Here is a 13878-nt window from a genome sequence, read left to right on the forward strand (position 1 = left end):
TTGAGCGTAGTTTAACAGAATGTCATTGTTAGTGTTAGTCTTGAAAATAAAGAGCATGGCCTGATCACTGTTGAAATGGAAAGGAGCTAATGCTTTTAATTAAAAGGTTGGATTGTGCTGCCATTATAACAGACCCTAGCTTTTAAATTTTAATATAGAAATGAGGGTTTTTTAGTTTTTATAACACTTTTTAAAAATAATTTTATGGAAAATTGAAAAAAAAAAGACAATACAAACTAAACTCAGAGAGGAAAAAAAATAAAGAGAGAATAGAAAGTGCAAGAGAAAAGGAAAGAAAGGAAAGAAAGAAAAAAATAAGAAAAATATTAAAAGAAGTGTTCTGATCTTCATCACAACAAGCACAAACTTAGTAATTCTTCACCGCCTATAAGGTCACATGCAAGTATCTCTTCTTCCCATAACCCATCTCTTATCCGTACAGAAATCTATAAATGATTAGTGTTATTTCATTGCCCATCTGAATGTAGACAAAAGTTATGTGATTAAATCATTTGATAACAGGATGCAAATGAGCTGGTTCAGTATGGACTGAAATGGAGGGGAAAAAAGGATGGAGAGTATGTTTGTAATGGAAATGCTATTCTGCCAAGGACTACATCAAATAGTAGTGAAGAATCAGTTGTGGAAAATTTTTTAAAAATGTGAATAGGTACAAAATCTTCCTCTTTCTTCTGCCCATTCTATAAGATCAGATAGGATTGGAATGCTCCAGTTTCCATCAATAAAGTAATCTTGTCTTATGCAGACTTCAAGGTGTGCTTTCTCTGTAGCAACATCTGCTCTTTGGAACAGCATCGCTCAACCCTGCTGACCTTTGGAGGGCATTAAAGAACTGGCCTTTTCCACAAGCACTGGGTTGTTGTTATTGTGTGAACCCACTAATTATGGTATAGTGAAATGTGTTTCTCCAGCCTGCCATGGTTGCTTTTTATTACTATTGTTTTATTTATTCTTAACCTGTTTTTAATCCTCTTTAAGCCACCAGAGGTGTTAATGAGTGGGTGGCTTAGAAATTGACTAAATAAATAAAATGTAAATAAGTTGTTGAGTTGTATCCCAACTAGAATATTTGTAAACATAGAAACAGGAGAATTCATATCTGAATAGATTATGCTTATAATACTGTAGGGATGCCCAATGTTTTGGATTCACATATAATTGTGTGGAAAACAGATGTATTTGAACTCATTTTCCCCCTTTGCTGTATCAAAGTTCTTTTTGTAACTTCTAATTAGGTTCCATGCCAGCATAAGTTCCTTTTGTGTTTTAGCCGTTCTGACTTTCTGGAGATACTAGCTACCTGCTAATGCAACTCCTTGGTGACAACACCAACCTTCCATTTCCCTATACATGACTGTTTTAATTCTTAGTCAATAGCAACCTATGTATCCATTTTCTATGCTCCTACCTTTTTTTTCTCATTGGTATGGTGCATGACTGTACCTCCAGCATCTTATTTTTGAGAAGTTCCTATCCTCCCTTTGATCTAAAGATTATGCACAAGAACCTACCTAGTACTCCTCTAAGCTTGTGGAAGTGATCTCTTGAAATATTTTTGTATTATCTTGAACTCCAAGTTGATGTGATCACTTCCTCCAAAAATCCCTACTGATTTAATTCCTTCAACCGACTCTTCCTTATTGAAGATGGTCTCCAGCCATCTGAAAAATGAAACAGCAAACCCACTGAGGAATTTAGGGGGCTTTACAGTCTTGAGTTAGTTGATTTTCTAACAGTTGTCTAGGTAATTGAAATCTCCCATTATTACTATGTCTCTACTTCCTGAAAATTCTATAATCTGGTCCAGGTCTGTGTTTTCCAGATCTGTCTGGCTGAATGATACATAGTGCACTTTTAACAATATCGTGGATTCTTTTTCCTTTGTTCTTACCCAAATGCCCTTTGTTGGACACTCATGCTCAATATGCTTCCTCTTCCCTTTTGTCTGATTTATTCGTTTTGAGTTATACCTTTTGCATTCCACTGATGAGTTGTATTCCACCAGGTTTCAATAATGCCTGCTAAATCACTAAATGTCTGTCTTTCTACATGAATATTCCTGTTTGTTCCCATATTCTGGGCATTTGAGTAGTGAAGCTGGAATCTTTTCGGTCATATACCTCAAGCCTTTATTCCTATATATACCTGTTCATTATTGGGTGCCTTCTGCCTACATCTTGTAATCCCATTCTCAGTACTTTGCATCATCCTATTTTCTAGGGTGTCTTCTCCCTTCCCCAAAGGATTTATTTTAAAACTCTCCAGATCAGTTTTACAAGGTAGGTTTGTAAACATGTTCTTTCTAGTCGTCATAAGGTACAGCCCATTTCTTGCCAGAGTTTATCATCTTTGAAATGCATCCCTCTATCCAAGAATTTATATTTTTCTTGGCACCATCTGATAGACAGTTGTTCAGTTCCATTATTTGTTTCTTCTTCCTGGGGCACATGCCTTAACAGGGAAGAATGAAGAAAACACCACTTGTATCCTCAGCTCCTTTATTTATTTATTTACTTAGAAGATTTAGATGGCTTGTCCAACATGTATGATCATGACTCTGGGCGGTGTAATGAAAAATTCAGATCCTAACTACAACAGTATCAATAAAAACAATAAAAAACAACATGCCAGTAATTGGGACCCATTAACACATACTCCATCTCCCAAAGACAAGCTCATCTGTCATCCTGGCCCAATGCCTGGGAGAAAAACTAAGTTTTTAAAGCCCCCCTAAAGGCTAACTTGGCCCAGCAAGGTCAACTGAATTTTGGGGTAGAAATTCTTTCAGTGGGCAGGCACTGCAAGAGGACAGGCACACCTCTTAGGTCCCATCAGATAACATTGCTTCAGGGAAGGATCTGGAGCATCCCCATCCTGTTAGCATGTGAGACAGGCAGAAATAATCAAAGACACATGGTCCCACAAATAACCTGGTCCTGTACCATGTTCCTTTCCAGTGCTTCCAGGTCCCTTGCTGTGTCTTCAGATCTTGTCATTTGTTCCCATGTGGATGAATAGAAAGGGCTAATTGTTAATGTGAGCCTTTCTGTCATGTTCCAGTTGTGTGACTCAGGAAGAAAACACATTTCTCTTGAGGGAGAAGCCAAGAGATTGCTGCTTCATCCAGGGGTCCAGAAACACATCAGTGGGGAGGCCCTGGAATATATCCAGGGCTCCAAAGAAAAAGAGTTTTTCCTGACAGGTTCAGGGTTTTGCATCGCATTTCTCCATTACTCAGCCCGGTTTTCTTCTGGGAGATTTCTTGGTACCACTGTCCCTCCACAACCATTTCTTGTATCAGATTCCAGAATTCTGTTTTCCCTAATAAGCTGGGGGTCCCGTCACCTTCTCTTCTAGGAGAGCAATCAGCCTGCACTTGCAGCATGTGTAGTTTTTGTTTTCATCAGGGAAGGAACAAACCTGGCATATCTCCTGCAAGTCATATGAGCAGTTCCCTCCTTCTCCATGTCCTGCTGATGAACAACACCAACCAACCAACCCCATATGTCTTCTCCTTGATCTGCCCTGTCAAACTCCTACTTGCTGTTTCTGTTCAGTTGCTCACTCTGGTTATCACTAATTGGTGTCACTAAATCGGAACAAAATCAAGCTTTTTTTCTTTTTCTCCCCTCCTGAATAAAGCTTTTCAAACCAACTCTAGCATATTTCAAGTCTAATAATTTCTGCTGGGTTCAGTATTTTGTTTAAGTTAATCATCATGTTTCTGTGTAAATTAAAATTAGGAATTTTGGATTTAACTTTGTAACTTATTTTTATTCCTACAGGGATCTTCTCTCTTGTTTATGTTAAAAAACTATCTTCATAAAGATGATTTCCAAGCTGGCATTCAGATCTATTTGCATGACTATAGCTATGGTTCCACGCACAGTGATAACTTATGGGACAGTATGACTAAGGTAAATCTCTTTGGATACCTTCTAAAAAAAAAGGTATTAGTACTCACCCTATCAGTTATCTGTATATTCCTGGTCTGCTGTTTAGGATAACCTAATTACTATTTCTTTTAAAGGGACTATATTCCCTTCATTAAGGAGAAATTTATAGCCTCCTTGTTACAAACGGAGATCTTCTCCTTCTTGGATATATTAAGCCATGAAGAGCAAAGGTGAAGCAGACTGGTGGCAAGTACACTTGGCTATCATCTTGTTAGTATCCTCAAGTTAGTGTAAACTCATCCAATTCAACAGGACCAGTTGGCTAAATGATAAATATAAATGAATTAACTATGGAGTGAATGCTTTTTTTGTCATTTAATCTCACACAGCATAAGTCATTCACATATATTCTAGCCATCTCCCATCATCGTTGCCTTCAGCTTAGGTATATACTGTGGAGCTGCCTGCCTTGTTTTTAGAGGAAAAGGCATTTTTCTCAATCATATTGCTGTGCTCATTTCTATATTCCATAAAGCAACCAGAATTTTGGCAGAAATGCTTACCAGACAATCTCCCATAGTAATTAAGACCATTTTTCTAGATCCCAGGTCTCCCCAGAAGGGAAAGGTCACTTAGGTTTAAACTTTAGCAGGGAGAAAATTAACTGGGAGAAAGAGATAGAGGCTATATTTCTCAACATTTTTACCATCCTCCTGTGTGGATGCTCTTCTATTCAAAGTGCTAAACATTATAGAGCCAATGTTTGTTTGTCTTTGGTAAAAAGAAAGTTCCATCTCAGCTATCTTGCCTTGATTGTTTTCTCCCTGCAGGAGGTTTGCTCAGCTTCTGCTTATAGCTTTCAAGAAATTATTTGCCATCTGGTTAATTTGCTTTGTGGATTAGAAGATTCTTCTTTAATACTGCTGTAATTCTAGTCAGTAATCAGGAAGAAATCAGCCTCCAAAACTTTTGTCTTTGTTCCTAAGAGGTGGTTTAATTATGACAAGTAATTTAAAACAGCCTCCTTCAACTTAACACCCCCGGATGTTCTGGACTTATAATTCTCAGAATTAGCAGCCAACATGGCCATTGGTATATTCCAACTAATTTTTAGAGTGTCAAGTTGGAGAAGGCTAGATCCCATTTTAGAAAACAAAACTATATCCCTTTCCAAAACAGAAATTACAATAACTCAAAAACCATCTTCCTATTCCATGACCTTGTATCTCTAGTTCTTCTGTATTCTCTGTTATTATGAAAATGGAGTGTATTGAGGCTATTTTGCTATTAAGAGCAATATTGCTTCTAACTGTCTTCTTGGAAAGAAGATAGTTGAAAAAATGCTTAAAAGAATGTTTTTAAAGTAGCATCTACTGTAGGCTGTGCAGCACTTCAATTTTGACCTCTAAAAAATCCTTAGAAACACAAGCATAGTAACTATGTTAAAAGCAGCCATGCTCTTTCCAAGAATTGTGTGACCACTGTGAATGGTAGCAGTAAAGTCCTGCAAACAGATGAATCTGCATTAAAGTGTTGGAGACAGGTGTCACTGCATGTTTGCACTTTTGCATGATGTGAAGTATCTTTTAGAGATTGAATCTGAAGTGCTGTACAACTTTAATTTACTGTGTTTCTAAAGCAATATGAAAATAAGGCAGAAAGTCCTAAAAAGTAGAACTTGTAGCATTAAACTATGATTGACAAGCTTGTTAATGAGAATCGTATTTCAACAGTTTATTTAGCTCTTTAATTAGTGAAAAGAAGATATTGATTATGTTGACACCGCCATTTTTTGCATGTGTATGTTTTTTCTAAGGTGACACATGGAGTAGCTGATGTAAAAACAATGATGAACACTTGGACAATTCAGAAAGGATTTCCATTAGTGACTGTCAAAAGGGAAGGAAAAAAAATCAATTTGAAGCAGGAAAAATTTGTGCATAATACAGAATTGGAAAATCAGATCTCTTCTTCAAGGTTTTTTTCCTTCTTAATTTGCATAGTTTAATTTTTCAGTCTGTGTTTTAGATTTTAAAAAGGAAGAGGACTGAGATATAGGATAAATATTAAAGTGTGTGTGTATGAGGGAACAGTAGTTAGATGGAAACCTGATGGAGGCTTTCTTACCTTTCTAAAGATAAAGTCATTTGTATGCTGAGCTGAGCTCCTGGTGACTTCAGGAAAACAGCCATGTAGATTTCTTGGTAATTGTATGAAAATAGTTTACAAGTGCCTTCTTCTGGCATTTGTTTTAAAAATATACCAGTACGGCAAACAGTCCTGAGATTTCCTGGTAGCCTCCAACCCAAGTGCTAACCAGTTCTGATTCTGCTTAGCTTTTGAAGATCAGCAAAGGTCAGGTCAGATAAGTGCCACTACCTAGCTAGGTCTTACCTTTGCACTACTTTCAAAACTATCATAAAGCATATAGATAAGGCAGGCAATAACACTTGTCACTTGTAATGTCACATTAAATTGATAAGGCAGAAATATTGTGCGGGCAGGATTTCATCCTTTACATTGGATGATAGAAACCATTATTCATTGTAAGCTGTAATTTTTTTTTATATCTGCCCATTGTTTCTGTCAATACAGATTTTTTCATACTGAAAAGATACTCTAATTTGAAGAAGAATAAATTTCACCTAGGCAGTGCCTATAGCCTTGACTGTGATAAGAACAAATGTAATATATAAATACTGCATAAGTGAAATTGAGATTTTTAAATAAAAAATAAAAAAATTAAAGTAGAAACATTTTGTATATGACAAGTGTCAAAAATACAGTTGTGATTTCTTTTTTATGTAACTTGAAGTTGAATTACCCAATTCTCCCTGTACAGAACTGTGAATTCCACGAGCTACAGAATATCAGGAGCAAGTCAAGACTCTGTGTGTGACTACACTGCCACTAATACCCAGCCTCATTTTCAAAAGTGTGATTAGGATGAACGATCTCCAGCCCTCATTCTTCCCCACTGTGTCCTGATTGGGACCTCTCTCCTGAGATCCCTCCACAATAAGTCTTCCATAGGCTTTACATTCTTATTTTTGTTAAAAAGGGGTAAGGCAAAAAGCCCTGAATTCACACTCTCTGATAATGTCATTGGGTCATTATCATATTGCTTCTGCCTGGAGACCCCCCCCTCAAATACAGTAATTTTTAAGGACAGTCTCTGGGCATAAAAAGATTGCCTGCTCCTGGATTGGTGTGACCAGGTTTAATTCAGAGAAGACAGTGGTTTTGCAGAAACTATAAAAGTAATAAGTAACAGAAATTAATTTGTACTCTTGAAACCATCTGGTTGCCTGAATATTTAAGCTCTGAATAGGCAAGCTCAGCCACTGAATCAGAGAAAGGAATTCTGGGCACTTTAACAAATTGTGCATGTAGTGACATACCTTTGCAGTTTGATTTCTATCATTGCACCTTTGTTTTATACATGTACATTAAATCAGGTGTAATCTCACAGAAACTTAAGGCAATTGTTGCTCTACTATAATCTTATCAGCCTTATAGAACTTTGTGATCTAAGAGTGTGTACCCTTTTGTTTTTCCTAGTTATCTGTGGCAGATTCCTCTTTCTTACATCACCAGCAATGACAGCTCATCCCTCCCTTTGCAGACATACTTACTGGATAAAAAGTCAGGTATGCCATTTATCTTTTGAAAGTTAGAAAATGCTGTACTGAGGTCAAACCTCAGTGGTCCTAACATGGTCCAGTCATGATAAAGGCACGGTCCAGTCATCACAAAGAACTAACACTTCTGGAGACTCCTAGCAACTCTGCCCTAGAACATTGTCTACCCTTGGGGTTAGCCTTCTGTATCTAGTTTGCTACTATGGAACAAGGAAGCTGGACCAAATAGGCTACTGGTGTTATCCAGAAGAATGGTCCTTTTATTCTACATTTGAACAGTGCCAGCCTCACTTCTTCAGATGCTCTCAAGCAAAAATATCAATTTGTATAGAAGGTATTATATATTTTATTATATATTTTCTCTGGATTGTTTAGACTTAGGAATAAAACTGGCATAGCAGTTCTGAGATTAGTGAGAACTGGTAATGAATCCCAGGTGTCTTCTGTGACTCTTAAAAGAATAACCAAATAACCAAACTCAGAAAGGGGGATTTAAAAGCTTAGAATTTAAACCTGTAGTGTTAGCACATATATAGGCTCTGATTGCTGTATCAGTAGACGGATCTTGTGCTGTAGTTGGCTTTATTTTTTGCCCTTAGTACATGCCCTTCATTAGCCGAGTATATGTAAGTATGTATGTATTTATTTAACACATTCTATAACTACCCATTTACCCAGGGGAACTTTGGGTGGTGAGCAGAAATAAAAATATAAGCATAAACTATGCAAGTGCAAGAGTGTACTGGCAAGAAAGCCAGTTCCAGAATAATGGGCTAAGAGCCTAGATTTACAGTTGTGGCAAATGGGCACTGGGCTGAATTGTGGCAGTTACATGTTAAGAACCATTTTAATCTTTGTGTCCCTGAATTAGTATCTGCACCCATTACTGCTGTATTCTGTCCATCCTCCTTATTGCTGACCATCTTCTCTTTTTTCTATCTTTCCCAACATTATAGACTTCTCCAGAGAGCTAGGTCTTCTCATACTATATCCCAAATATGATAATTTGGTCATTTATGCCTAGAGTAAGAACTCTGTCTTGATTTGTTTTATGATTCATTTGTTTGTTTTCTTGGCTATCCATAATATTCTTAATAGTAAGTTCAAAAGCATCAATACTCTTTCTATCCTGCTTTTCAGAGTCCAGCTTTTCACTTCTATAGAGTGTCACAGAGAAACCCATTGCTTGTACAATTCTGATCTTTGTAGGCATAGGAGTGTAATAGAAGCAACTTTAAATGATAACAAGATCTCTGTACTTGATCTCTGAAGCTTGAATAATTGGCCATATTCTGATTTCTAGATGCTATGCTGTAAGTGGTATTCTGCTGTTGACTAGTTAAATGTAGCACTGACTTAACACTTTATGTGAATAAATATCTAAGTTGAGCATGTCAGAACAGGTGCAGTTCTGATAATAATGAAAAGAAAGCTTCTTGCTGCAGGCTTTTTAATCATACTAATACTATGTTACATCTTAGGGAATTGTAGGATCTTTTTGATATTGAATGTTTAGTTACCAAGGAAATCTTCACTCTACACAGACATCAGTGTTGGTGGTTTAAACTACCAGTTGTCCTCATTTTTCTGAGTGACAGGAACATCCTACATGAAGTTTGGGAACGAAAAGATTCATACTTTTATTTATTTCATATATTTATTATTCTGCTTTCAGGATACAAATCCTACCAAGAGGCTTACAAGCAACATCTATACTCATAAATAGGAACATTACAAAAGAGGCCTTTTTCTAATCTGGCTTCTCTGAAATATAGAATGAGTAGTAAAGCAAACCACTGAGATTTAAGTAATTCACTTCTTGATAAATATGTTTTGTTTATAATTGAACACTGGTTTCCAAAGAAGATGCTAGCACCATGTATTTAAAAGAAATCAATGTACTATTGCCAACATCTAGGCTGCAGCATGTTTGTAGTATTAAATATGCTGATGGAATCAGCAAAGCTAGTTTAAATGAGAAAAGATTTTAAAACAGTGTTACTTTCTATGATTAAAACAAAATAGTTGGGATTTGATATTTCTGTGAACTGCATTACTGGTAAGTGAGCTGATGACGAAATATATACATTGTGGTAAACAGTTATGCATTATTCAATATATTTACTTGAAGTTAAGTGTAAAACTGAGCTCAGCACATAAAAACATGATGTGACATGGGTTAGCTCAATGCAGTTTCATTTCCTGATCTACTTAGTTGCTTAACAAATAAATAAAAACTGAGCAATTCTTCGTGAAGCAGGAGGAACCGTTAAGATGGAGAATTTTTTCCAATGCTATTAATAATGTGTCAGTTTAGTATAAACTTTGGAAAGAGGATAAATTCATTGAAACCATATAATGTTCCCAGTCAGTGGATGTAACAGGACTTCTGACCATTATTCTACCCTTTCATAATTGCAGGAAACAAGGCAATTTGTGTGCATGGCTTGCAATTTGTCTGTATGGCTTACAACTCTGTAACATGGAGTGCAATTTAAAAAGGACAGTTAATTTTTCAAAAAAGACTATTCATGCAACTAACCTAACCACCAAGGGTCTCATGATTGCTGTGAGAATAAATACAATAAATAAACCATACTGTAGAGAGTTGAATTGTGATATTGAGAGTAGCATGTGAAAAAGTTTTATGATGCTGAAGTGCGCTTATATGTCATGAAGCAAATTTGACTCTCATTGCTGTTGGAGGCAGATAACTATATTGTGGAATGACTTGGTGAAAATTCAGTTTGTGTGAAGATAGAGTAGTAGACTTTATTACTCTGCAAGATATACTTTGTAACACTGAACATGAGCTGTTTGCCACTGCAGGTACCCTGGTCTTCTGGAAGAAACAGAAAGACAAATGGCTGCCCAAGTATTGTCAGTAAAGAATGTTTATCCTTGTGAATGCTTAGTGGTTAGCATTGATTTAAACTGATGCTTTCTTTTTCTCCCCCGCCCCTTTTTTTTTTTGCCTAGGTGTAATTGACTATCCTCATGAAATAAAGTGGGTGAAGTTCAATGTGAAGGCAGATGGTTACTATATTGTGCATTATGCTGATAATGACTGGATTGCTCTAATTGAATTACTGAAGACAAATCCCAGTATTTTTGATCCCAAAGACAGAGCCAATTTGATCCATAACATTTTCATTCTGGCTGGGTAATTATCCAAAAGATGGATGAACCTAAGTTTCTTTTTGTCAAATACAAATTGAAATATAAAGCATCTCAACAGAGAATACGATATTTAATCAGAATATATACATAAAATGTTATAATATTTTAGAGATTCACGACTTGGTGAAGCAGGAAAATAGAAGTTCTAGTTTAGAATTGCTTTTTTTAAGAATTTCTACAAGTTTCCACAGTACAAGCCTTTTCAATATTAGGCTTAGGATACTGGTCTGAATGTTTTGTTTTTTCTGATCTGTTTAGGATAGGAAAAGTCCCTTTGGCCATGGCTTTCAATCTAATAGACTATATAGTAAAAGAAAACAGCACTGCTCCAATCATGCAAGCTTTACACCAACTCAGTCGTATCTTCAATCTAGTTGAGAAACGGGGAATGCTGGAGCTCTCATCCAGAGTGTTGGTAAGTTCTTGAAAATAGGAAGGTAGCAATTACATGAAAGCTAGAAAGTTGTATTATGTAGTAGCATAATGTCTGAACTGAAATGTCTTTATGTAGCATTCATTGTATTTTTGTTTAAGAAATGCTATGCTTTTAATAGTTCATAATTTAACCTACAGGCTTTGTCGCTTAGAAGCACATTTTAATGTCAAAGGCCACGTGTTGTAATTGCATCCCTTTGTATCTTGGGTAAATAATATGGCTACTCAGAAGGGAAAAAGCTTCTGAACTTTTATAGTTCCTTTCATTTCTTCATGGTCTCTTAACATTTTTAACTGCTGTCTCTTCTAGTAGTACGATAGTGAGGGAATAATAAATCTGATTTCCAGCAAACAAATAGGTTTCTAAGATGTCACAGTTTTTTCTACTTGTGTGATTCTGGATTTCTAGTACACATTCATTCACTTTCAAATCATATAATCAAACTAATTTGCACAATAAATTCTGAGTGTCTAGCAAATCTCACCCATAGGATCTTTGATGCTCACTTTGGAGTTAGTTCTGAATAAATAAGGCTGTGGTAATAGTTGACAGAAATGAAGGAGAATTGGTCAGGTTTCTGCTCAGATCTGTGCTCTAGATCATTTTTGCAGATTTTGAAGTTAATTACAGTACAATTGTAATAAGGTTTTGTCTAATGACCAGTGGTAATCTTTTTCCTTTGCTATTTTCTAGTATAGAATTGAAAACTTATTTGGAGACAAGATTGAGCAACAAACATGGAACAATAATAAGACTCTCTCAGAACTAGAGCTACAGTCAAGTCTACTAAGTTTTGCCTGTTCCTATGGTTTAGGAAAGTGTAGTTCAATTGCTTATAACCTATTTAACACATGGAAGAACTCCAATGGGACAGAAAGGTAAAGAATAAAAAATGCTTCTTATTAAAGTTACTTTTCTCCTTGGGCTTTAAGAAGCTACTTGACCATCACCACAAAAAATGAGTCTTTTTTTTTTATCAGTATATATGTGCAAATGATTATCTTTTTCATTGGGGACGAAATTTTACTATAGGCATGCATTGAATTTTTGGGCACCTCATATGACAACAAATCCAATTTTCGATGGCTTATTATTTGAATTAGTCACAGACCTGGCTTATCTGTTATGCCATGCCATAATGTTGTCTGACTGGCTTTGTGTTACCATGTGATATAAACTATCTGTTGTAGTTTATAAACCACAGTTTGTGGCTCGCTGTGTTTTGTGAGTGCAACCAATTTTGCTTTATTCAGTAAGCCATATTTAGACAAACCTTGACTTAATATGATGTCTGAATGCAGTCACAGAAAACTGTCCTCCACACTGCTTGGGGATTAAGGCTCTTTTTGGCATGCTTCCAAGCGTGAAGCAACATGTTATGTGCTCATTTACAAACATATAAAATGAGAACATTTTCTTGGACTTGTAGTGATGGGTAAGACTTTCCACATTTTGCAGTTTTTCTTTCCATCCAGAAGGATGTTTGTCTGTCTAGCTTTCCAGATCCTTCTTAGTTTACAAACTTTATGAGCACTTTCTTTGCGATACCAGGAATATTTCTCTGAGATCAGACTAAGGCATCTATTCCACTGGTGAATAATTATTCAGAGGTGATTGTATCCTAATTAGTGCTATATTAACACAGTGCTGATTGGATGACTGTAGAAGACAATGTAAACCACTAATGGGGACTAAAACAGGAATGAGCAATGGGCAGCCTTTGAGGTGTCAGGTGCACAACTAAGTCTGCTGACTTTCCAGTGGGCCACAGGAAGCTTAGCAATATGGTGACATCAGTGAGAGGGGCAAGGATATTTTTTTCTGCCTTTCTTTTTGTTTGGTTGTTTGAGTTTTTAAAGAGTAGGAATAGGAAAAGCTTTCTTTATGCTTTTGGTCATTTTGACACTGATTTCAAGATGCAGTGGCTGGTCACAAATGGGGGAGGGTTGAGGACTGCATGTGGTCAATGGGCTGCCCATCCATGGTCTAAGAATTTAACCTTATTTTTATTTCTGTTCTGAACACAATTTTAGGATCACAGACAGTAGTAGCAGTATTAGGACATTTTTGTATATTTCAGACCACAGTTTGCTTTAATATGGAATGGGAAGCCTTGGTGCAAGAACATCCCAAAGAAGTTCCTTCACAATGAAGAAGGGAAAAGCCAGTGGAGTTTAATGCTGGCTAGGAAACCTAAGAAATCCAGTTTGGTGTAGTAGTTAAGGTAGCAGGCAAGAAACCAGGAGCTTATAAGTTGTAGTCTCTCCTTAGGCCAAAGCTAGCTGCTTGACTTGGGCCAATCACTCTCAGCCCTAGGAAAAAGTCAATGGCAAACCATTTCTAAAAAAATTGCCAAGAAAACTGCAGGGGCTAGTCCAGGAGTTGCCAAGAGTCAATACTAGCTCAAAGGCATGCCCACATGCAAAAGGAGATGTAACAAGAATATGTTGCCGTTCTTCTGAACACTGGTATTGCAAAACTTCTCACTTGTGCTTGCATTTCAATAGCATAGCAAAGGATAGGATCAGACTGGTATCCATCCAATATTTAATTAAATTGTTTGATCACTCTTACAATCATTTGAGCATTAGAGTCATTAACTATTTAACCTTTTGAACTCTTATCTGATACTGATTAACTGTTAGACTTGTCACAGTACTTGAGAGAGAGAAAAAAGCAGAGTCCAGCTCCTGCCTGTCAGAAG

General features: G+C 36.5%; 1 protein-coding gene across 1 annotated transcript in view; it reads left to right on the top strand.

Moving 5' to 3' along the window:
- LNPEP (leucyl and cystinyl aminopeptidase) overlaps positions 1-13878 on the top strand; it is a 56820-nt gene that overhangs the window by 35622 nt on the left and 7320 nt on the right. The window contains exons 9-14 of the mRNA XM_007430066.4: positions 3807-3938; positions 5734-5894; positions 7479-7567; positions 10538-10721; positions 10997-11153; positions 11868-12052. Of these exons, the coding sequence (XP_007430128.1) occupies positions 3807-3938; positions 5734-5894; positions 7479-7567; positions 10538-10721; positions 10997-11153; positions 11868-12052 (908 nt within the window). The remainder of the gene's footprint in view (positions 1-3806; positions 3939-5733; positions 5895-7478; positions 7568-10537; positions 10722-10996; positions 11154-11867; positions 12053-13878) is intronic.

The sequence above is a fragment of the Python bivittatus genome, unplaced genomic scaffold (assembly GCF_059951505.1).
Source record: "Python bivittatus isolate LINGU-HERP-01145 unplaced genomic scaffold, Pbiv_v1 ctg000850_np1212, whole genome shotgun sequence".
In the NCBI taxonomy this organism is placed as follows: Eukaryota; Metazoa; Chordata; class Lepidosauria; order Squamata; family Pythonidae; genus Python; species Python bivittatus.